The 21,863-nt window shown below is 47.9% G+C and overlaps 2 protein-coding genes across 3 annotated transcripts; one reads left to right on the top strand and one right to left on the bottom strand.

Annotated features, from left to right (window-relative positions):
• The first annotated feature begins 4,704 nt into the window (after positions 1-4,704).
• On the top strand, positions 4,705-10,411 carry LOC104373639 (C->U-editing enzyme APOBEC-1-like). Its single transcript, XM_086610784.1, has 5 exons — positions 4,705-4,726; positions 6,016-6,043; positions 6,471-6,859; positions 9,105-9,223; positions 10,385-10,411. The coding sequence occupies exons 1-5, from the start codon at positions 4,705-4,707 to the stop codon at positions 10,409-10,411; spliced, it is 585 nt and encodes a 194-aa protein (XP_086466910.1).
• An 8,460-nt stretch (positions 10,412-18,871) lies between these two features.
• Positions 18,872-20,455, bottom strand: AICDA (activation induced cytidine deaminase). Of its 2 annotated transcripts, XM_086610797.1 has the most exons (5): positions 20,312-20,455; positions 19,510-19,780; positions 19,395-19,396; positions 19,228-19,311; positions 18,872-18,925 (listed from the first exon to the last, which is right to left on the bottom strand). In XM_086610797.1, the coding sequence occupies exons 1-5, from the start codon at positions 20,450-20,452 to the stop codon at positions 18,872-18,874; spliced, it is 552 nt and encodes a 183-aa protein (XP_086466923.1). In that variant the 5' UTR covers positions 20,453-20,455. The 2 variants fall into 2 exon arrangements, with proteins under 2 accessions (XP_086466923.1, XP_009990526.1); XM_009992224.2 differs by lacking the exon at positions 19,395-19,396 and having other exon boundaries at positions 19,228-19,343.
• Positions 20,456-21,863: the final 1,408 nt, after the last annotated feature.

Genomic DNA, 21,863 nt, shown 5'->3' on the forward strand with positions numbered 1-21,863 from the left:
CCCACGACTTTTCTCACTTTTACTCTGCTGATTCTCTCCCCCATCCCACCGAGGTGGGGAGAGAGCCAATGGCTGTGTGGTGTTTGGTTGCCTGCGGGGTTAAACCACAACTAAACCACAAGACTAAAAGCATCCTCCAGATGCTCCTTGAACTCTGACAGGTTTGGTGCCACAACCACATCCCTGGGGACCCTGTTCCAGTGCTCGACCACCCTCTCAGAGAAGAACCTTCTCCTGATGTCCAATCTGAACTTCCCCTGACGCAGCTTCATTCCATTTCCTCCTGTCCTGTCGCTGGTCACCAGAGAGAGGAGACCAGCACCAGGATTACCCCGTCCCAGTTGGAGAACCCGGCGTTTGCTCTTGTTGAATTTCATGCAGTTGGTGATTGCCCAGCTCTCCAGTCTATCCAGATCTCTCTGTAAGGCCTTCTCAAAGGAGTCCTAGTTTAGTATGGTCCACAAATTTAGTGTACATTCGATTCCTGCATCCAGATAATTATTAATTACTAATTACTATTTATTATTAATTATTGTTATCATCTAGATTATTTATTTATGGTAGAGTTCAAGATCTTTAAGGTGGCAAGGAGGGAGCACAGCAAGATCACTACCCTGGACTTCAGGAGAGCAGGCTTTGGCCTCTCCAGGGATCTGCTGAGTAGAGTACCATGGGATAAAGCCCTGGAGGGAAGAGGGGCCCAAGAAAGCTGGCTAATATTCAAGAATCACCTCCTCCAACGTCGGCAGTGATGCATCCCAGCAAAGAGGAAGTCAGGTAGGAACACCAGAAGGCTGCATGGATGAACAAGTTGCTCCTGGACCAACTCAAACCAAACAAAAGGAAGCCTATAATGGATGGAAGCAAGGACAGGTAGCCTGGGAGGAACACAAGAGAAATTGTCCGAGCAACCAGGGATCAGGTTAGGAAAGCTAAAGCCCTGAGAGAATTAAATCTGGCCAGGGACATATAGGGCAACAAGAAAAGCTTCTGTAGGTATGTCAGTGATAAGAAGAGAATTAGGGAAAACATGGGCCCTCTCTGGAGGAGACCTGGTTACTCGTGATACTGAGAAGGCACTGGCACAGGTTGCCCAGAGAAGCTGTGGCTGCCCCATCCCTGGCAGTGTTCCAGGCCAGGTTGGATGGGGCTTTGAGCAACCTGGTGTAGTGGAGGGTGTCCCTGCCCATGGCAGGGGGGTTGGAACTGGGTGATCTTGGAGGTCCCTTCCAACCCAAACCGTTCTGTGATTCTATAGCCTCACCACTTAATGTGAAAGAATTCTGTTACAATGATGTTGAGGATTCTTTTTTTAGCTAAGAAAAACGAATCCTGAAGTAAGCACACAGGTATGTATGGCCTTCCCACTAACCACCTCACCGTGCCGAGGTCAGGGCTCTGCCCACACACCCTCTGGCTGCCATCCCACCACATTGTTTGGAGACAGACTCATAAAGCTAATCCAGTAGTAGCGGGGTGTCACCAGTTATCTTAATCTCTTCCGTTTCAGTTTCCACCTGTGGAAACCCAACAAGGGTCTCAGTGATGTTGCTGTGATGCTGCTCTCGTGATGCTGCTGTGTAACCCGCGGAGGAAAGGCAGGTGAACGTGCTGGGAGAGGTAAAAAGGCCATGGGTGGGTGGACCCTCAGTAAGAGCTGGAAGCTCATACACTGCTTAGGGTGTGTATTTGAGTAGCTACGAGCTTGGGTTTACGCGCCTTGTTGCATTAGAAGGCCAACCGCATCCTGGGCTGCATCAAGAGGAGCGTGGCCAGCAGGTCGAGGGAGGTGATTCTTCCCCTCTACTCTGCCCTCGTGAGACCTCACCTGGAGTACTGCGTCCAGTTCTGGAGCCCCCAACATAAGAAGGACATGGACCAGTTGGAGAGGGTCCAGAGGAGGCCACAAAGATGATAAGAGGGCTGGAGCACCTTTCCTATGAGGACAGGCTGAAAGAGTTGGGGCTGTTCAGCCTGGAGAAGAGGAGGCTCCGGGGTGACCTTATAGCGGTCTTCTAGTACCTCAAGGGGGCCTACAGGAAAGATGGGGAGAGGCTGTTCAGGAGGGCCTGTTGTGATAGGACAAGGGGTAATGGTTTTAAAATAGAGGGAGGTAGATTCAGATTGGATATTAGGGAGAAATTTTTTAGCATGAGGGTTGTAGAACACTGGAACAGGTTGCCCAAAGAGGTGGTGGATGCTCCATCCCTGGAGACATTCAAGGCCAGGTTGGACGAGGCCCTGAGCAACCTGATCTAGTTGGAGATGTCCCTGTTCCTTGCAGGGGGGTTGGACTAGATGACCTTTGAAGGTCCCTTCCAGCCCTAACCATTCTATGATTCTATGATTATTATGCGCACGTGTATGCGGGAATATCTGCGTGAGTGTGTGCTCATACACACACAGAGGTATGTTTTCGCCCTTTTTTGAATTTGAAGCTCACAGATTAAATTTCAGAAGGCCCTGTGTGTTTTTGCTTTCCCTAAAAATGCCGGTATTTACTGAGAAAACTCCATTAAATCCAAACAAACGTATAACGGATTTCCCTTTTGTTGTCGAATGTTCAGGCAGCAGAACACTTAACTAACACAAAATTTGCCGTTACAAATTCAGCCCAGGGGGTGGCTTGTAAATGGAGATTGAGACTTAAGCCTTTGTGGCGTGACCCCAAGCTGTTAGTCACATTGAAGTTTTGCCTTCCCCTTTGCTTCCAGACTTCCACCGGGTAATTCCCACCTCTTTCCAATAGATCATTCAGCCAGAGAATAGAAAGGTCAGTACCTGTGAAATCCTCGGAGATGTACAAACTGGGATCTTGGCTGATTCAAATCTTGTCTCTTTTTGTCTTCTGTGATGCCTCATCTGCCTTTCCTTCTGCTGTGCTCCTCTCTAACCTACTCATCCTTCCTGATTTCTTTCCTATGTGGCCATTTCTATGACTCCTCCCTCAGCCCACATTTGGTTTTTCATGCTGAATAAAATTGTTCAGTGTGACGCTGGACTTGGTGTTACTAGACGTACACCTTGGGTTCCAAGTGCCAGATAAGCCAGAAGACATTTGAGAAAAAATGCAAACAATGTGCCTGTCCTCTCAAGACACAGCTGGCTCAGTGGGATAGATCAGAGGAGTGGTACATCCCGTAGACACCACTACTGTAACACCGTCATGCTGAAATCTGTTTCCTGGGAGGCATCTGTAGGGAGGTAGCTCCCTGCTGCTCTGTCCACCTCTCCATCACCCAATGTATATCCTGGAGTCTCTCTGCAAATCCTTCTGAAGAAACTGTGAAGTTTCCAGATGACTAACCCCAGGGAATATGGTCATCTATAGAGAGCATGGCTCCGCTACCACCGAAGGGAATATTATCTTGAAGGTCTAAGGAACCTGGTGGCTAAAGGAGTCATGAGTGAGCGTATGTCCATCGCTCTGTGTGCCCTTTGCTGGGTGTGTTTCTCCAAAACGTGTTCATGTTCAGGAGGTATGCATATGAGAGTGGTGGTTATTTTAAAAAAAGTCCGTTTGCTGGACTGGGTGAGGTACATTCAGACGTTACCGATAGCCGACCATTACAAACCACCTTCACTTTTATCTCTAACGTTATCTTGAGCAACTTCTGTAAGGGGACATAACTGACAGCATGAGAAATAGAAAAAAAATATTTTGGCCATAGCTGTTTGAGTAATATGAGAACCCACTCAGAGATGTGACCCCTGCTACAGATATACAGCAACTTCAAGGCATACTGGATTACTGCTCATAAAGGCCAAGAAAGGGTTTTTCCACCCAGATATATGACCCTTCTGGAGCTTATCATCATCCTCTGAAGCACTGAAGTTTGGTCCCCGTAGACAGGATGCGCGAGCTCTTCTAGAAGCATGAAAATCCACTTGTGTGGTAACCTTTTCTTTCTGATTTTGTTAGAATTGAACCAATTACCAGATCTGGAAGGGACTCCTCACATTAGGCTGGCAGGAACAACTGAGTTAGCCTGAGAGTGTCTGCCCAGTTACTGACCACAGCTGTGGATGTGGCCTCACATACATGGAGGGTCTTCCTTGCTTACGTGAGGACACAGGTTCAAGGGTGTATGAGCGGTCCTTGGAACTTCACCGAAAGGTCCCATGAAGAAAAACGGCAGTAACCGTCACCACCTGCTGGAGATCCATAAAATCACAAGCTTTTGCAGATGACGTTTTCTGTTTCCCTCTCCCCACCAGGTTCTGCTCAACTTTCTGATGACATCTGGGGGCCAGAAAAGTTATCTGCCATGCCACAGCTATGTGACTTGATGCCGTTGGTGTAGCTGCTCTTTCTGCAGTCACCACTGGGGTGACTGGAGAAGAGTTGCTTTCCTATTCTGGAGCTAGTGGTAATAAAGTGACATAATTCTGTTCGGCACTGGAAAAAAAAATGGCTCACCTGTTAATTCCAGCTTCTGGCAGGTAATCTTGTCTACACCCCAGATTCCCTTTTGAATGAGACTCGCCCTTTTTTGCAGTGTTTTGCTGCCAGAAATTTGCTTTCCATTTCACCCAGCGAGGTACTTCACTTGCATAAGGGCAAGCGACCGTAAGGAAATATCCAGCCGAGCAGCATTACTAATGTCCAAAGTTCAGTCTTCAGGAAAAGAAACTGAAACCAATGTAAGGCTAATAAAAAGACCTCCATCACCTGAGAGGTGACAGACAAACCCAGAAACATCCATGGCTGCTGTCACCGATAGAGGTAAGTACACGGACGTGAAAAGCAGGTCTGTGTCTCCGTATTCGGTGTAGATACGTACTGTAGTAGTATCTAAGGAACTGATGAGTACAGACAAACCTGTGGGTTGGCACATGAAGATACCTAGGAGACATTTGTGGATCTGTGTGTGTTGTCTCTTTGAATACATTGCTGTATCTTGAGTCTTAGGTCCAGCTTCAAAATCTTCATATAATTTTTTTTAACCCCGATGCGGCATTAGGCAGGAAGAATTCGAATTCCAAAAGATCTCTTAATGTGGGAAGAAATCTCAAAGGCCATTAAGAACGGAGCAAATTAGTTGGCTTATATTTTCACCTATTTTTTTTTTCAATACAATAAACAACTAGAAAATGCCTCTTAAAGAATCGGTGCAAGGAGCTGATCAGGTCTCTGTTGATGTGGAAGACTATTTCACATTTCAATGTGTATGTTTCATAATTCCTCATCTTAAAGAGCTAAGAGCTATGGAAAAGTGACTTTAGTATCTTAATTCTAAATATATTAATTATTTTATTCAATAAAATGAGAGTTCCTAGATCCTTAAATTTGCTATGGATGGACTTTTGCAAAAGAAATAACTGGTCTTGATCACCTGCAGCTGTTTTCATCTAGACCCTCAGCTGGGAAGGGATGAATAAGTCATAAGGTTGAACTTCTTTGCCATCACAAGAGACAAAATGTATATAATCAGACAGGTCTACGGTGCCACCCCATAGGTATTTGCTAGCCAGAAATCACCCTCCTTTCTGCACTGGTATTTTTCCTTGTCGTTGATATTTTTTTCAGCTTTTGAAACAGTAAGAAAAGGAAGAACCGTTGGCTGTGAAAACGTTTTACACAGGTTTCTAGGTTTACATTACGAGTACCAACATGAAAATAGCTCAAGTTTTGCCTAGTAGAAGTGGTTTGGAAGATACGAGAAGAGAAGAGATTTGATTCAGGGAAAAACAGATGCAGTGCTGCTGAAATCGGTGAAGTTAAACTTGAGTGAGATCACAGTCAACCCAAATGTGTTCAAGTGAGCAAGGGTTGGTGCCGTGTAAACTGAGCACAGTCTAAACAACCATCAAGTTTAGCTCCCAGGTGGAAATCCACCTCTCCTGCATCCCAGAGCGGCTACCCTGCTGTGTGGGGATTACTTATAAAGCCCTTCTAGATAGAACAGATTTGGCAGGGAGTGTATAGACTGAAAGGGGCCAGGACAGGAGGTGTGGAGGAAATTCGTTTTCTGACCTACTCTACCCAATGACTCACAAATCTTTTCTATCTAGGTCCTCCACCCAGAGGGAACAACCGAGGGTAAGAGATATGGTTCTATCACCGAGTGCTGCCTGGGCTCCATGGCAATTTCCAGAGACAGGCAAAGCTAAGAAGCCTTGTGCCTTCTTTTTCTCTCGCCATCCCTTTCCCTGATCTTCCTCTCCAGTTGACTCACTGCTTTGACCAGTGCTGATCTCAGAGTGGTGACGGTCTTGCTTACACTCCCAACGCTTCTCAAGGAGGTTCTGTGGGTGTTTCACCAGGGCCACTCTAGGGGAATGATTCTGGAGCCTTCATCAAATTCCAGATCTAGGTCATTAGACTGCAATGTTCTTCAAGCTGCTCATTTATGATGGGAAAAGCTGAGAGATATGACGCTTGGCTGATGCTGGGAGCAGGCAGTGAACAATGGCCCGAACATCATTGACGTATTGGGACCATAGTATTGCTGGTACTTTTGTCACAGGTGGAAGATACAGTCAAATGACTTCAAAAGAAATTATTTGCCTGGCCAACATCCAAGGGTGGTGTACCTGCTGTATGAAATCAGGTGGAGCAGAGGTACCATCTGGAGGAACTGGTGTTCAAACAATTCTACCCAACATGCTGAAGTCAACTTCTTGGAAAACTGCTTCAAGGCCATGCCGTCTGTTTCTTGCTCCATCACCTGGGTCCTGTCTACTACGCCCTGTGGGAAATGCTCCGAAAGAATTCTGGAGTTCCTAAGGGTGCATCCCAATGTGACCTTGGAAATATACGCAGCCAAGCTGTTCAAGCACCTGGACACCCATAACAGGCAAGGACTCAGGAACCTGGCAATGAATGGAGTCATCATACGTATCATGAATCTTGCAGGTAACCCCACAACTCTTTAGCTTTGTCTAGGTGTAGATTGAAAGTTCTGGGATTATGTGCACTCTCAGCAGTTGTGCTTTGTAATGGAGTAATTGAGGAGGACTACTGAGTGCAAAAATGCCTCTCTGCTGCCTCATTTCTTCCTCAATCCAGTACAGCAGCAGGGCCAACATGGTCATTTCCTCTTGCCAAATCCGAACAAGGAGAGTTATGTCTTTCTCTGGCCATCCATGCCTCCTTTTTACACAGTGAAAAACCCTGAGTGTGAGACAGAACCTGCCCCTCCTAGCATACGTACGCCAGCTGCAGCAAGTAGTTGGTTTCCCTTGATAGCTGGAGAAGAGAAGGAGACATATCTAAGGGAGACTTTCAGGTGATGCATCACAAAGGATAATTGTGTCTTGCCTGTGTGTCTTCTTGTACGTATATCTTGCTTGCCTCTTGATGTTTGGCTGTAAAAATAGTCCCGATAAGTAGCCCACAGAAAGGAATGTACACTTGAAGAGATGAATCTCAACACCTGCCTGTCTGCTTGCTACTGGAGTGTGCAGCTACAAAACTTTCCAGGTCAAATGTAAACTTAAAGGAACCCATCTCTGGGATTATACCACCAGAGCATTGGCAGAAGCTCTGGCCATCCTATTAACACTAAGATCAGTACGAAACTGCTATGATCATGGAGGTAAGTCACACAGATTCATGGTTGAAGCAACGAGTTGATGGCCTTACCCGAAGCTCCTGTGAGCAAACACAAGGCTGCCAAAAGGTGTGCGTGAACACCCCGGTTGCGTGTGCCGTTTCCCTTTTCAGCCCTTCCCAAAGAAGCCACCTGCCACCCACCCATTGCTTCTCCTTTGGTCAATGTGCTCTGGCTTTAACCCTTCATGTGCTGCCTGTGATGAAGGTTGCCCAGGCCACTGCAGTGATCTCTCTGTCTGGCAATTCCCCTTTTCAGACGTATTGCTATTTGTGGAGTTTTGGTTCCCTTTTCCACTAACTTATTCGTGTAGTTGCAAGTCATTGTTGGTCCCTTGCATGAATACTCTCAGAAGAATATCCTTCTCCTGCCCTTTACCTTTGTCTCACCGAGAAAGAAGTGACTCACTGACATATTGATGAAGAAAAAATTGGGCATATGTCCTGGTTTTGATTAGGATATAGTTAGTTTTTCTTTTTAGAAAGAGCTAGAAGAGCTCTGTGTTTTGGATTTCATCTAGATTTGTTGTGAGAAGAATGTTGACAGTGCACTGATGTTTACGGTTGGCACTGAGACATCAAGGACCTTTCAGCTCGCCACGTTTTAGCCAGTGTGCAGGACCACAACAAGCTGGATTGCTCGGACAATTTCTCTGTATTCTTCCCAGGCTACCTGTCTTTGCTTCCACCCTCTGTAGACCTCCTTTTTGTGTTTGAGTTGGTTCAGGAGCATCTTGTTCATCCATGCAGGCCTCCTGGTGTTCCTACCTGACTTCCTCTTTGTTGAGATGCACCACTCCTGAGCTTGGTGGAGATGATCCCTGAATATTAGCCAGCTTTCTTGGGCCTCTCTTCCCTCTAGGGCTTTATCCCATGGTACTCTACTTAGCAGATCCCTGAAGAGGTCAAAGTCTGCTCTCCTGAAGTTCAGGGTAGTGAGCTTGTTGAGTGCACTCTTTGCCACCCTAAGGATATTGAACTCCACCATTTCATAGTCACTGCTGCCAAGGCTGCCCTTGAGCTTCGTGTTCTGCACCAGTCCCTCCTTGTTGGTGAGAACAAGGTCCAACATAGCATGTTGACCAGGACGAAGTGCTCTTGCTCTTCCAGGAACTCTCTTCTGAGGGTTCTCTTGGTCTCTCGGAGTGCTCTCTCTCTCATTCTCTTTTTGGGTCTCTCGCTCATCTGAGATTGTGCTGTCGGGACTTACCTGTTTTGGGATCATTTGCTGGGATGGGACAGGCGTTGGTCATCAGGTGGTGAGCAATTACACTGTCCATCCCTTGTTTGTGTATATTATTATTATCATTATATATATATAGTAATATATTATTATCATTATTACTTTTAATTATTGTTATCGTTACTGTTATTGTTATTAAATTGTTCTTATCTCAACCCAGGAGTCTCCTTCCCTTTTCCCCTTTAATTCTCTTCCCAATTCTCCAGGGGTGGAATGGGCGAGCGAGCGAGCTGTGTGGGGTTTAGTTGCCAGGTGGGCTAAACCACAACAGCCTTTCATCCAGAGTGACTGGGTCTCTTTTTTCAGATTACAACTACTGGTGGAAAAGATTTGCTGCACGTCAACACGGAGAAGATGACTATTGGCCCTGGAGCTTCACTTCATGCATCTTTCTGAATCAGATAGAGCTCCATCGCATCCTTTTGGTCAGTAGGCACTTGAAGTAAAAGGCACGAGCCAAAAGTAGTCCAAAATCCTAGGAAAAGGAGGGTTGGAGGATCTTGGCAATGGTGTTAGCAGAAATGCTAGTAGGAAAGATGAGCATGGGCTTGATGCTGCATGAACAAAGGGCCAAGCGGGCAAGAGGTTGCCAAGGACTATGCTGCTACATTGTGCCTTTGTGGCCCAGAGGAGAGAAGAGATTTAGCAATACTCCCAGGGTTTTTTAACTAAGGAAAGGATAAATTATTTCAACCCTTCACAAGGATCACCTTCAAGTTCCTGAGCTCGCAGCTTAGGGCAGCTATTTGATCCCAAAAGCTCATTCAGCTGCCCAAACATGATTCAAGCGCTCTTTTTGCCTTGGGACAGGGCCACTGATTTTAGTGAAGTTCTGAGCAAGTTCCAAAGCCCGGATGGGTGGATTCACTCCCAGGATCAGAGCTTACACGTGACAGTATCGTACGGCTGAGATCTTCATTCCTCATTTCTCGCAATCCATACAGCTGCAGAAGTTACTTGTATGGCCCGAGATCCTACTAGACAAGAAAGAGAAGGTGGTCAACTGAACAAGACCTGATTTTTCTAGTCCTAACTGTCTGAATAAGACTTTTAGGTGACAGGGTACACAGTCAGTGGAATTATCCAGTCGGTCACCTGATCTAACAAAGTAGTTAATGCAATGTCATTGTTTAGGAGACATTTTTCCCTTGGCTTTCAGCCTTCCTGAGTCTCCTAATGTCCGAGGTCAGAGGTCCACCTTAGGCGTTAGCCATGCTGCAAACACATCGTTGGACTAGAGACCTCTAGAGGGCCTTTCTAACCCCCAAAATTTTGCCTTTTCTCAGGATCTACCTCCACTTCCCCCAGTTTCAGCTTCGCCATCTGCCACCTATTAAATGGTTCTGTTTCCGAGCGGTGTATCTTTCTAGGAGGGGTTTACATGGCACTCATGGTAAATTGCAAGGCTCTACCCTGTTGTCTGGAAGGCTGTGTCCCAAGGCAGATTATCTGACATGCTGAAGGTGGATCAGAGTGATGATCTCTTGGACTAGATGCTGTGTTTTCAAACTCTGGATCATGTTGAAGAGACAGCTTAAGCTTTTGGCATCTCATTTTTAACGTTCATGTTTCTTTCTTCCTGCTAGGGGCTTCCTCCATTCCTGGAAAACTAAATAGTACCAAGCATCAGCAGCGTGCTTCCAAGCTCACTTTGTGCATCATAACATTATTTACAAGACTGGAAAAGCCAGTCCCTGGCAGTTTTTCCTGACATAGCCTTGAACTATGAGTTACATACTGTCACCAGAGAAGACTCTTACCACTGGCTGGGCATTGCTAAGTGTTGGACACAGCAGAAGGAGCAGATGAGAAAGTGTCAGGAAGTTGGGATGATGCAGCCAGGACAGGGTGCTCTGGGTCTTTACAAGGCTTCCTGAGAGTCCCACGGGGATGGGGGGTCATAGCCCAGGATCAGGCCTTTCATGCCTGCTGTTTCTGCAATCAGATTCTGTGAGTACCCTCTTGAGAGGCCAGCGAGTAACATTTTTCATGCTCCGAAGAAGTGATCAGAGCAATGTATTCCGGTTTTGAGAATTTCTGATGAAGACCACTTTCATGGCTATGTGTGTATGTTTCAGAAAATACTTCATGCTATTAGTATTTATGTAATATTATTATTACATTACCGCTCCTGTTAAAATATAAAACTATTATATTACTAAGGATCATATTGCTTCATTTTAAGGTTTTATCCTCCCCGTTTTTGTGACAGTAGAAACAAAAGAATAAAAGGGAAAATGTCAGCTTGGTGGAAACTTTGCTTTTCTTGTTCCGCTCTTGGGCACATGTCCTTCCCTTTTAATTCCACACTCGGGAGTCCTAGCTGTTCATTGCAAACTGGGGGAACACGGTAAAAAGTCTCTGCTTTTCCAGCTGGAAGCACTAGGTGGAATGGTGAGATATGGAAAGCTCTGAGCTATCTCTACAGGCAGAAGGCAAAAAGAGGGTGTGTTGGGCGTTGCAGCAGTTGTCAGTTTGCACTGCAAATCATAGAATCATAGAATGGTTAGGACTGGAAGGGACCTTCAAAGGTCATCTAGTCCAACCCCCCTGCAAGGAACAGGGATATCTCCAACTAGATCAGGTTGCTTAGGGCCTCGTCCAACCTGGTCTTGAACGTCTCCAGGGATGGAGCATCCACCACCTCTAAATAATGCAAAACATCGGAACGAATCATGTTGGGAGCTCCAAGTTTCATGGTTCCCAGCCCCTCCAAGTGGGAGGCCCATCGTGTGATCCCACTGCAGAGTGTGCTGCTGCCGGCTCTGCAACATGCAGGCATAAATGATTATTTGAAGAATAAGGCAGAGGCTGGTGGGAACCATGCCTATCTCTCCCAGTCGATTGATGCTTGTAGCATCCTTTGGCCATGCCAAAGTCTCCAGATGTTTAGCAGACAATCAAGACAGCCAGAAAAGTTGCAGGCTGAGCAAGTAGCTCCAGCCGCTGCTGCCTGGGAGAGCTGAGCACAGCTGGCTGGGGAGTGTGTCCTTAACAAACTAAAATTACTCCAAGCAATGTATAACGTGGCTAAAGTTTTCTTCCCCTTGTCCAGGTCCTCAGGCTGAATGTCACATGCCTTCTTTCTGGCCATTCTAGTGTTAACTCTTTGTTTCCTTAGGGAGAAATCAAATCACTTGATCAACATAGAGTTGGGTATACCAGGGTCCATAACCATTCAGCAACATCACTTGAAAGTGTCTGGTCTTGCTGTGGAATGTGGCAATTGGATTTGAGCATGATCCAAATATATATCTTGAAACATCTTCATCTGTGTCTTGCTTTGAAACTTCATTATGCCACAGAAGTTAGCTGAGCCCTAAGAGAATCTAGAAAGTACAACAGCACAAAGCTGTACAACAATGTGTAGAGTCCGTGGCCAGCACAAAATGGAAACTGTAAGTTTTAAGAAAATCTGAAAGACCTGAAGACCCATCCCTGTCTCTTGCCAGAAGTACTTAAGCACCACAGAATCTTGCTCACGGCGTAGCTTAGCACAGAGAAGGCTTCACCCATAGCAGCGTGGAAATTACTGACACGCTGCTAATTCACACAAAGTCATCTAAAAATGCTGTTAGGTGTTGCTATGTTTCTGTACCTTAGAATAAATATGCAATCAGGCTTTGACCTTGGAAAGGTCCGAGCTCAGTGTACCTAAAACTCCAACCCTCTGGAAGAAGATGGCCTAGGTCTTTGTAGTAGGATGATGACATTGGCTGGAGATTAAATGAGATGTGACTTTGAATTAGGAGGGGAAGGTGGCTTGATGGGAGAGAATTTGTTTGAGAAGACCCAAGAAAGAGAACGGGAGCCTTCTCTAAGTAGCACTAGGTGAAGAGGATTAGATGATCCAGAAGCTAGGGCAGTGTCAGCCACATTGTTCTACATGAGAAAGGACCAGTAGTCCAGTAAGGAAGATACCAGCCCAAAGCTGATCTTAATCCTAGAACAACAATACGGATGACCTGCTCCAAATGAATCGCTTTTTCCTGCAGTATCATCTGATGGTGAGTACAGACCCTGCTGTGAATCCTCTGACTTTGTTCCTGGCAGTCCAAGGCCCGTCTCAGTGAACTATTACCATTAAACAGTTTTCCTGCAGGCAAGGAGAGGACAGTGCCATTGCTGCAGGACAGAGGGGTCATTCCTGGCACACCAAGAAAGACCCTATTTCTGCTTTGAACTCCAGCTAATACTCATCTTTTTAGCCTCAGGCCAGACTGCCTTGGATGAGAGTGGGGTGGTGGCCAAGGGAGAAGTCAGGACATACAGCAGAACAATAGAGGAAACCATGATCGCTGAAGGAGGAAGAAAATGAGATCTCACTGGGCTTCTTGGTTTCATTTAACATGGGTCTGCAGCACTACCCAGTGCAGCTTCTCTCAGCCAGATGGTGCAGGAGTTGTGATTCTATGGAGATGCATCCAGCTGGTACAAAAAGGGGGAATTATGGAGATGCATCCAGCTGGTACAAAAAGGGGGAATTATGGAGATGCATCCAGCTGGTATGAATTGGTAATTATGCACTTAATTAAGGTTTAGGCCCTTCCTACAAAAGGTGGGCCATTTCCTGTTGGCTGTGTGAGATGCAACAACCTGTTGTGGAGCTGCAGCTTCTGTTGGTGAGCAACATCTGGTGACCCTGATGTGAGACACTGAAGATCTTGACTCCCTTGCCTGAGCCAGAGAAAGAGCTGGAGTGAGAATTCCTTCAACACAGAAAGTAAAGCTGCTACCTGACAGAAGGAGGGAAGTGGGAATTTATGGAGTCAGAATGAATGAATGAACTTGGTCTCTGCTTACTGTAAAGCCTTAAAATCAAAAAACTGGCAAACAAAAAGAGGGAATTATGGAGATGCATCCAGCTGGTATGAATTGGTAATTATGTAATTAATTAAGGTTTAGGCCCTTCCTACAAAAGGCAGGCCATTTCTTCCTGGCTGTGGGAGATGCAACAACCTGTTGTGGAGGTGCAGCCTGTGTTGGTGAGTAACATGATTCTTTTTGGGTTGTGAGGAATGTTTTGGGGATTAATAATGGTAGGTTGGCATGAGAAAGATTGAGGTGATTATGCAACCTGATAAGTTTTGGACAGGCATCCTGGAAACTTTTGGGCTTATTCCTGTTCCATCGTCCTGTCTCAAAGCAGTATTGGCAAGTGTCTCCTGGCTCCTCAGGGAGCAGTGGGTGCCTGCACAGCAACATGCTGGTTTATGTCCCTTTTTAGCTCCCTATAGGAACAGTTTTGACTCTCTGGCTCTTACTCCCCCCAAAAATGTTTCCATTTGTTGTCCCCTGCAATTATCTGGTTTTCTGTACAACTTCTTGTTTGTTTGTTCATTCTTCTCAGAAGGGCTAATCAGTCTTGCTAGGAGTTCTGAAAGAGAAACATAGCAACAACGAGTTCCTGAAAGTGAAATATGTAGGGAAGACTAGAACAAAGTGAGAAGACACAGTATTTCTCTTCTGACACAATCCCAGGCTGCAGCTCTCTCCAGCTCTTCTTCGGCTGGATGTGTTTTCTGAGCATTCAGTAGCCCTGTCTGGAGCATAAGCAGCTTCACTGCTGGTCTAGGCAAGGAAATGAAGGAGGATTTGAAGACAGCTGGAAGCAGAGACAGCATTTTATGGAGGCTGTACCATCCAGCTGGAGTGTGATTGGGGTCCTGTGGCCCTGCCACAGTAGAAGTGAGTTTGGGTGAGAGGGGTGAACCAGAGATGTGCCTACTTACTCGGCAGGAATCCCAGTCCATTAGGCAACATCTCTGTGGTGGTGATGGTCCTGTGCTGTGTGGGGCTATGGCTAAGGCAGCAAGAGGACATGTGAGAAAGCAGAAATGGTTAACAGGGCAGCGTGCGAGATGGTGCTGTGTGCCTAGTGGGACCTGGACCCCCAAGTGACCAGTGCTGCAGGCTGCTGACCCTGCCCACTCCATCACACCTGGCCAGGGACAGCCTCTTGCTATAGCTGAGCACCAGGGTGTCACAGGGCAGGGATCTCTGGCACCCCCATCCTTGCCATGGGGCACAGTTCTGCTGCCATTGCCATCTCTGGGCATTAGCAAGTTCTTCAGCTGCACACAAGTGCCTGGACTAACCAAAGGGCACAGACTCATTTCTGTGAATTAGCCAGAGCAGATGATTCTGCAGGGGAAGCTCAGCCCTTTCCCGCTGAAGGCAGGAGGGCAAACTTCCTCTGGTCCATTTGTAAGTTTGCCAGGTCAAAGTCAGCCCAGTGAAGTTTTTTGCACTGGTTTTAGCTGCTAGAGTGAACTTGGAATCCACTGTATCCCTGCTGTGCCTATAGAGGTAACCACAGAAGACAGCCAGTCTACTCTCATGTTCTTCTGTCCCTCTGGACCGGTAAAAACATGGCTCCAGCTTGTAGAGTAGGCTAGTTCTTAAGTGTGATTAATAACAAGATTATAGCATGGAGACATCAACATCCTCCCTGGAACTTGGGTGCACTCACCTCCCTGAGGAGATGGGCCCTTTAGAGGTGTAAAGATCACCTCTCAATATTTGCCCTGCACCTTCGAAAGCCACATCTGTATTTCGACTGGAATGCTTACCACTAATAATGACAACGATGATGACAACAATGGTGTTTGGTCTGTATCTTATGTGGGTTTGGAAGGTGGAAGGAAACACCTACCACAAAAGTGTGTGAGAGTTTTAAGAGCCAACGGGCAGCCTGCGAAATACTTGCCATGCTTTGGCACCCACCCTTCTGCTCTGGCAGCAACCCACGTTCTCCTTCCCTTTCAGAGGCTCTGCTTATCCCCCCCCGCTGGCCCTGGTGGAGCAAAGGGTTTCTTCTGTGCCAAACCTCTCCATGTTTCTTCTGCAAACCAAGTATTTAATAGATACGTGATTACATGATGAAATTTCTGCTCATAGAAACACCAACAGGGCAGCACTAGAGAGGGGGAAAAAAACCTACTCAAGCTGGAAGACAATGTTGGACACCAGTACATCTAGGCTAAAAAATCCCTGAAGGGACAAGTAGCAGGGGACTGGACTCTGTGACCCCGAAGCCGCTTTCTGTCCTGGTTTCCAAGTACCAGCTGGAGAAGGAGAGAGAGCAAGCAGGGGGGAGACATGCTTTGAAACTCTCCCTCGCGTTTGTCAGGGCTCGGAGGGTGGCTTTGCCTTGTTCAGCAGCCATCTGTTTCTTATTACTGCGGGGGACGCCCAAGGACGCCGCGTACCGCCCTGCAGGGATGCTGTGGGAGCGATGCCAGCGTCCGGCCCTTCCGCGGGCACCTCCGGGGGGCTGGCGAGACCCGCGCTCCGGGAGCCGTTTGCAGCCAGGAACAAGGTCGGTGCGGCCAACGCCCCGGTAAAGGTGCCAAAATCCCCGTGCACCAGGAGATGGCAGCCATGCCCGCTTTTCCACACCGTCCCGGTAACCATCCCATCCCCTGGTCATCCCTTTTCTTCCCTTGATTCTTGGCAGAGACACCTGGTGCGTTTGAGGTTAAACTAATTAGAAACGCCAAATCAAATAAAACCTAGTAACAAATAATAGGAACTGGTATTCGAGAACAGAAAAAGTGCAGTTAAAAAGGATCTCTGTGACAGGAGAGAGAAGTTCCTATAGCTAAATCGCACAGATTAGCTGAACAGTCCACTCTGAATTTCATGTGCTTTAGGTTCAGAAAAAGCAAGCTAAGATGTATTTTGAGTCCTGTGCGTGTCTCTTTGCATTTACTCATCGCATTTATTCTCCTGTGGTGTAATGTCACCAATTGTCATGTTTCAACAAGTATCTTCAACTCTATGTTTGACAGAATTTAAGCAAAATCCAGGATCTCAACTGCTTTTTTTTTTTTTGAAAATGCTACTTTTTCTAGTAGCTCTCCAACGATTTCATGCAGAAGGACGATGATGTCGTACAGGCTAATACCAAAAGCTGGAAGACAGAGCTCCTTTTTCCATCTCTGCTTCTGTTCTTGTTTTATGTTGAGTGAGCACTTCTTCTGTGTTCACTTTGGCCAATTATGAGTCATGAATGGGGACAATAGGCTTGCAGTAAATGAAGGAAGCATCTTGAACGACTTTAGCAGTTACATCCCAGATTTTTTGATAGTATTTCCAAAGTATCTACTGCCTGAAGACTTTATCTGCCTCAATCTGCTGGGTGACACTGTCAACATCTTCGAAGTTACCAGGGAAAAGGATACAGGCAGTTTAAGAGGATAGTGCCAGGTTCTCTCCAGAAATCAGAAAGGATAGAAGACACGTCAATCTTTTGTGTCAGCTTTTACTTCCCTCACCCACGTGGTACCAAAATAATGGCAGAACCAGGCACTTATTTGTAAGACCTTTATTTATATAAATAATATGCACCGTATCGAACAAATATACAGCACCATGCTTGCAAATTAATGCTTTGCAAAGAACTCTCATTGCTCTTCCTGGTCGAAATTCCTCAAGCTGAGAGTGCCCCAGGATCCTGAAGTTGTAGAAAGCTTGTGATGCACCCAGTTGTGACCTCTCCTAGCAGGAGAGGGGTAGGGGGTCTCTGCTGTCCTCCTGCAGCTGGCCTGTGACCACAGGAGGTGTTTTGAGGAGCGACATCGGAGCCTCCAGCCTTACCCAGGAAGAGGAACAGGATGGAGCAGAGAACTTGTAGCCATAGTGAAGGAAATGACAGAGCACCCCCAGAATGTGCGACACACTTAGTCTTGGCAAAGCCTCAAGAGGTGAGACTGCAGAGGACAATCCATCTGCAACTCAGGTAGTGGGAAGGTGGTGGTGAGTAGGTGTGTACTATCAACTCATGTCTTCAACTTGCTAAAGACTGTCCACGAGATCAGATGCTAATGGGATCCCCTGGTGGAAACAAAGTGATTGCCAGGCAGGAGGATGCTTTGATTTTGCCCCCTACAAAAGATATCTGTCTACAGCTTTGCTCACGCAGAAAGTTTTTTCTGGTCACCTCTCAGTCCTATCACCAGCTAGCCATAAATGGCCATATTATGGGCTATAAAGGGCCTGAGAAAACAGAAGACTGTGGGACTCTTAACATGCCTGCAGCAGAGGTCAGTTGGCCAAGGAGGGAGCGTATTGCAGGTCTGACCTAGGAGGAAATGCTCAGTGGAGGAAAATTACTCCAGTAGTGAGGGCTGTGGTGCTCCTCCCTGTGGTATGTCAAGAAACAGATGGTGATTGATGTAGATGCAAACATACCATCTAAACCGCCACAGCCTCAACTTACATGAATGAAAAATTAGGTCTGAGGGACAAGGCGATGTGGAAATGAAGTGTGTTTGCCAGCAGAGGTACACTAGAAAAACATTGCAGTGGTCAAGTGCCTTGGTGGCTCCTTTCCTGGCTGGGTGGGAGGTCCACACACTGACCGGTCCTGACCCCGAGCTGCCATGACTCTCAACGTACTCATAGGAGCTGAGTGGACTTTGCCTTTCTGCAAGTGAGGTTTTCAAGCTAAGCTACCTGGGCTGTCCAGGGCTCACCTCAACACTCTTAGCTGAGCTTTCCAATACCCGGCCAATTTTGCTCTTAGGACATAGGCTATGCCACTGAAACGGTGATGATTTTTCAGCTTCCTACCCACATCCAAAAGGACAAATAAACCATCTCGCAGGGGAGGACACAGGGCAGCTCTAAGAGCCAAGAGACGTGCTCCCTGAAGCCCTCGTGAAACGTGTGGATCAGAGCGGTGGCAGTGAGAACACAGTTGCCCAATGCCTTTGCGGGCTGCGTGCTCCCTCCTGGGCCAGGCTAAACCCACAACTCTGCTCAGTGGGCCACCTGAATTAACTCTGCAGGGACCAAGGGAGGGTGAATGTCTCTCTGGCAATGTCTCCGCAGTCCTGGCTCTTCCCAGCTAGGAATGGTTGAGGTGTGAGCCTGGGGAATGTGTCTTCACAAGATCAGCCTAATACTCCTTGGAAATGAAAAAGTAAGGATAGTCTTATCTCTCAACACAGGGCCGGAAAGGAGAGAGACGTAAAGAGGGAAGAAGAGAAAGATGTGATGTAAGGGAGACAGTTGGAAATCAAAGACCAAGTGTTTGTGAATTCTTCGGGTCGCTGATGACTCTCACTTCAAAGTCCCAGAGTTTTAAAGGCATCTCGTAAATCGTCTACTTCGTACAGTGGCTGCAGGACAAAATAGAAATGATAGGTCAGTTGTCAAGTGAACAGCAACCTATGAAGATGGGGAAGGAAGAAGGAATGGCAGGAGATGGGATGAGAGGTGGAAGAAGAGGAAGAGAATGAGGAGAGGAGGTATGAAGGAAGTTAGGGGAGAGAGGCGCAAGGGATGTGGAAGGTGAAGGCACAGGAATTAATGAAATAGCAGATGGCAGAGGTGGGCAGCAAGAGCAGAGAGGAACCACAGCAAGGAAGAGAGGAAGAAGCTGAGGGGAAGAGGCACTGGAAGAAGGAGAATTGGCCCTCACCAAGAGGATCCGTCGAAGTTTCCTGGACAGATGGACAGAGTTCTCATGCAGTCCTTCCCAGGCCTTGAATGTCTTTTCCCTGTTCTCCACAAACGTGTTCCAGCAGTAGAAGTAATCTGAGCAAAGCACAGAGGAGTTAGAGAGTGCTCAAGACTCAGGATGCTGACCTCTCGTATCCCACCATCATCTCCTCTTGCTCCTTGTCCCGGCTTTTCCCACCCTCCCGGGTCCCTCTAACGCCCCGTAGCTTCCTGTATTCCCTTTCTCGCCCGCACATCTCACCTTTGAAGGTCATGATGGCGATCTGGGCCCCTGCCCTGTGCAGGCGCCTCAGCCCCTCGGGCTCTGCCTTGCGGTCCTCGCAGAAGTAGAGGCGGGCGGTGAAGATGCGGAGGGTCAGGTTGGGGTACGCGCGCAGGAAGTCGGCCACGTGCCGGGCGCAGTCGTAGCAGGGGCTCCAGGAGGTGAACCAGGTGATGCGGTAGCAGCGGCCCGGGTCCAGGTCCCAGGCGGAGATGTAGCGCAGGAAGAGCACCTCCACGTGACAACCCATCTTCGTGAAAGAGGGAGAGGGGCATGGCGTGAGGCGGGGGGAGCAGGGTGTAAGGGGGGGGTGAGGAGGGAGGCGTGAGCTGGATGGGGTGTGAGGGGAGCAGAAACAGGGGGAAAAAAAGTACCCAGAAGAAGAAACCTAGGGAAGAAACGTAGGGGGGTAGGTCCTGGGGTCAGCGCCCAGAGGGAGAAGGCGCAGCGGTACGTAAGTGGAAAAGCACAGGGATGCACCGATGTGTAGGGATGTAGGACAAGAGGAATGGGTGGGAACTAAGTAGAAAAGTAGGCAGACTGGTGAAGCAGCAGGGAGTACGGATGTCCTGTTGGGAACACACTTGTGGGTAGCGTAAAGGACAGGTTTACCTGGTGGCTGCATCCCCCAAATATTCTGTACCAGTGCAATGCCCGCGCTCGTGGGCACGTGTGCCTGCGCTGCTGCTGCAGCCCTCCATTCCCTGCTGCCACAGGCAAACTGGAGCTGCACGCACGCTGGCACGGAGAAAAAAGCGGGGTGCCCAGGTGTTCCCCCTACCTTATTGCGCAGGTACCCGAAGTCCAGGGAGCACGACGTGGCGCTGTCGCGGCGCTTCACGACGTAGCAGAGGTAGGTTTCGCGCCGGCCCTTGGCCCAACGTAGGTTCTTGAAGTTGTAGAGGAAGAGTTTCCTCTTCATCAGGAGGCTTCAGGAAAAAATGAGAGAGAATTTCCATTAGCCTCACCCTGGAGCCAGCAGTCAGCCGTGTCTTTGTTGGGGGCTCGGCACCAAAAATATCCTCCTTGTGTCCAGGCGTCTCAGCGTGACAGCACCCGTAATTTGCATGCAATGTGTTCGGAAAAGGGTGCAGACGTGACTGTGGGGATGAAGCTGGTGGCCTTGTGAGTGGAAACAGTAAATTAATTAGTAGTGATTAGTCAGACAGCGACTATGGCTGGGCAGAGCGCGAAAATATCTGCAAATATCCAAAAGGCGGACATCGACGAGGGAGAAGGATGAAGGTGTCTGACAAGACCTGGGAAAATGAGAGGGTCTCGAGTTCAGTCATCAAGAAATATTATTTCTGTTGTACGAAACCCTGAAAAGCCACTGGGGCGAGGGATGGATCAAATTAGAGCTGCTTTAGAGAAGACAGGAGAGTTTCTCCTCAGCGGTGCCCAAAAGAAGAACATGGTTGAAAACGTGCAGGGCTTGGGGCTCGGGTAAGGTGCCATCTGCTGCGTGCCAGAACACGTAATGGGGCAACTGGGCTGACATCTCCCCAGAAATGAGTACCATTCCCACGTTAGACAAACATTGAGATTAGTGGGGTCCTGCTTATGTGCCTGGGCATCCTGCTGGGCAGGGACAGTGGGGGCATGGGGAGGGTAAGGCAGTCACGAGGTGTATCTAACAGCCTGGCTGCCACGTTGGAGGTACATGGGCAGCTGAGAACAGCTGTGCTCATTGAGGTGAGATACCTCCTCCACAGCAATGCAAAACAGAAGTGAACGGGTTAAAAATAATCACACCCTTTGTCATCTTTTCCCTCTGATAGCCTGGTGTCCAGCAGGGAGATGGGTCCAGTTTAAGAGATACGGAGCTGGGGGTTCTCCAGCGAGGTGTAGGAAAGGGGAATTTGGGTTTGTTAGGAATTAGGATTTAAACCTGAGAGGCTGAGCGAGGAGAAGGTTCTTACACAAACGCCATTCATCTGCTCACCAACGCCACCGTAGAGCCCGAGCGCTGCGGAGCAGTCAAGCTCCAGGGAACAGTGGCATCCTCTCCGCTCCTCCAGGAGCTTCTCTCCATCGTGCCTTTCGGTGCCCAGTGTAAGCGCTCGGCTCGCACCGCCAGCGAGGCACCTCCTTCCCTCAAGCACCTTTGCTGCCCTGATTGCCCACAGATAGGCAAGCCACTTGCACACATCCTCTTTCCTGCCGCGTCGCCCTCAGCCTGCCGTGCAAAAATACCTGTCCTGCTCGTGCAGCAAGAGCAAGCACACCCATCCTCACTTGTGCCACTCTTTCTGCCCACGTGCTCCCGCAGAAGTAGCTCACACGGGAGCTGCGGCATGTCTCCTGCTAGGAGAAGGTCCATAGAGAAGACG

The sequence above is a fragment of the Tauraco erythrolophus genome, chromosome 4, assembly GCF_009769465.1.
Source record: "Tauraco erythrolophus isolate bTauEry1 chromosome 4, bTauEry1.pri, whole genome shotgun sequence".
In the NCBI taxonomy this organism is placed as follows: domain Eukaryota; kingdom Metazoa; phylum Chordata; class Aves; order Musophagiformes; family Musophagidae; genus Tauraco; species Tauraco erythrolophus.

What these genes read in the sequence shown, in the direction of transcription:
- LOC104373639 (XM_086610784.1), top strand. Translation starts at nt 4,705, where the DNA reads ATGGCTGCTGTCACCGATAGAG. An exon ending in GGCTGCTGTCACCGATAGAG is followed by an intron (nt 4,727 to 6,015) that starts GTAAGTACACGG and finishes TTTTCTATCTAG; the next exon opens with GTCCTCCACCCAGAGGGAAC. An exon ending in ACGTATCATGAATCTTGCAG is followed by an intron (nt 6,860 to 9,104) that starts GTAACCCCACAA and finishes CTCTTTTTTCAG; the next exon opens with ATTACAACTACTGGTGGAAA.
- AICDA (XM_009992224.2), bottom strand. Translation starts at nt 20,452, where the DNA reads ATGAAGAGGAAACTCTTCCTCTACAACTTCAAGAACCTACGTTGGGCC. An exon ending in CGCCATCATGACCTTCAAAG is followed by an intron (nt 19,344 to 19,509) that starts GTGAGATGTGCG and finishes TGCTTTGCTCAG; the next exon opens with ATTACTTCTACTGCTGGAAC. An exon ending in AACTTCGACGGATCCTCTTG is followed by an intron (nt 18,926 to 19,227) that starts GTGAGGGCCAAT and finishes TTTGTCCTGCAG; the next exon opens with CCACTGTACGAAGTAGACGA.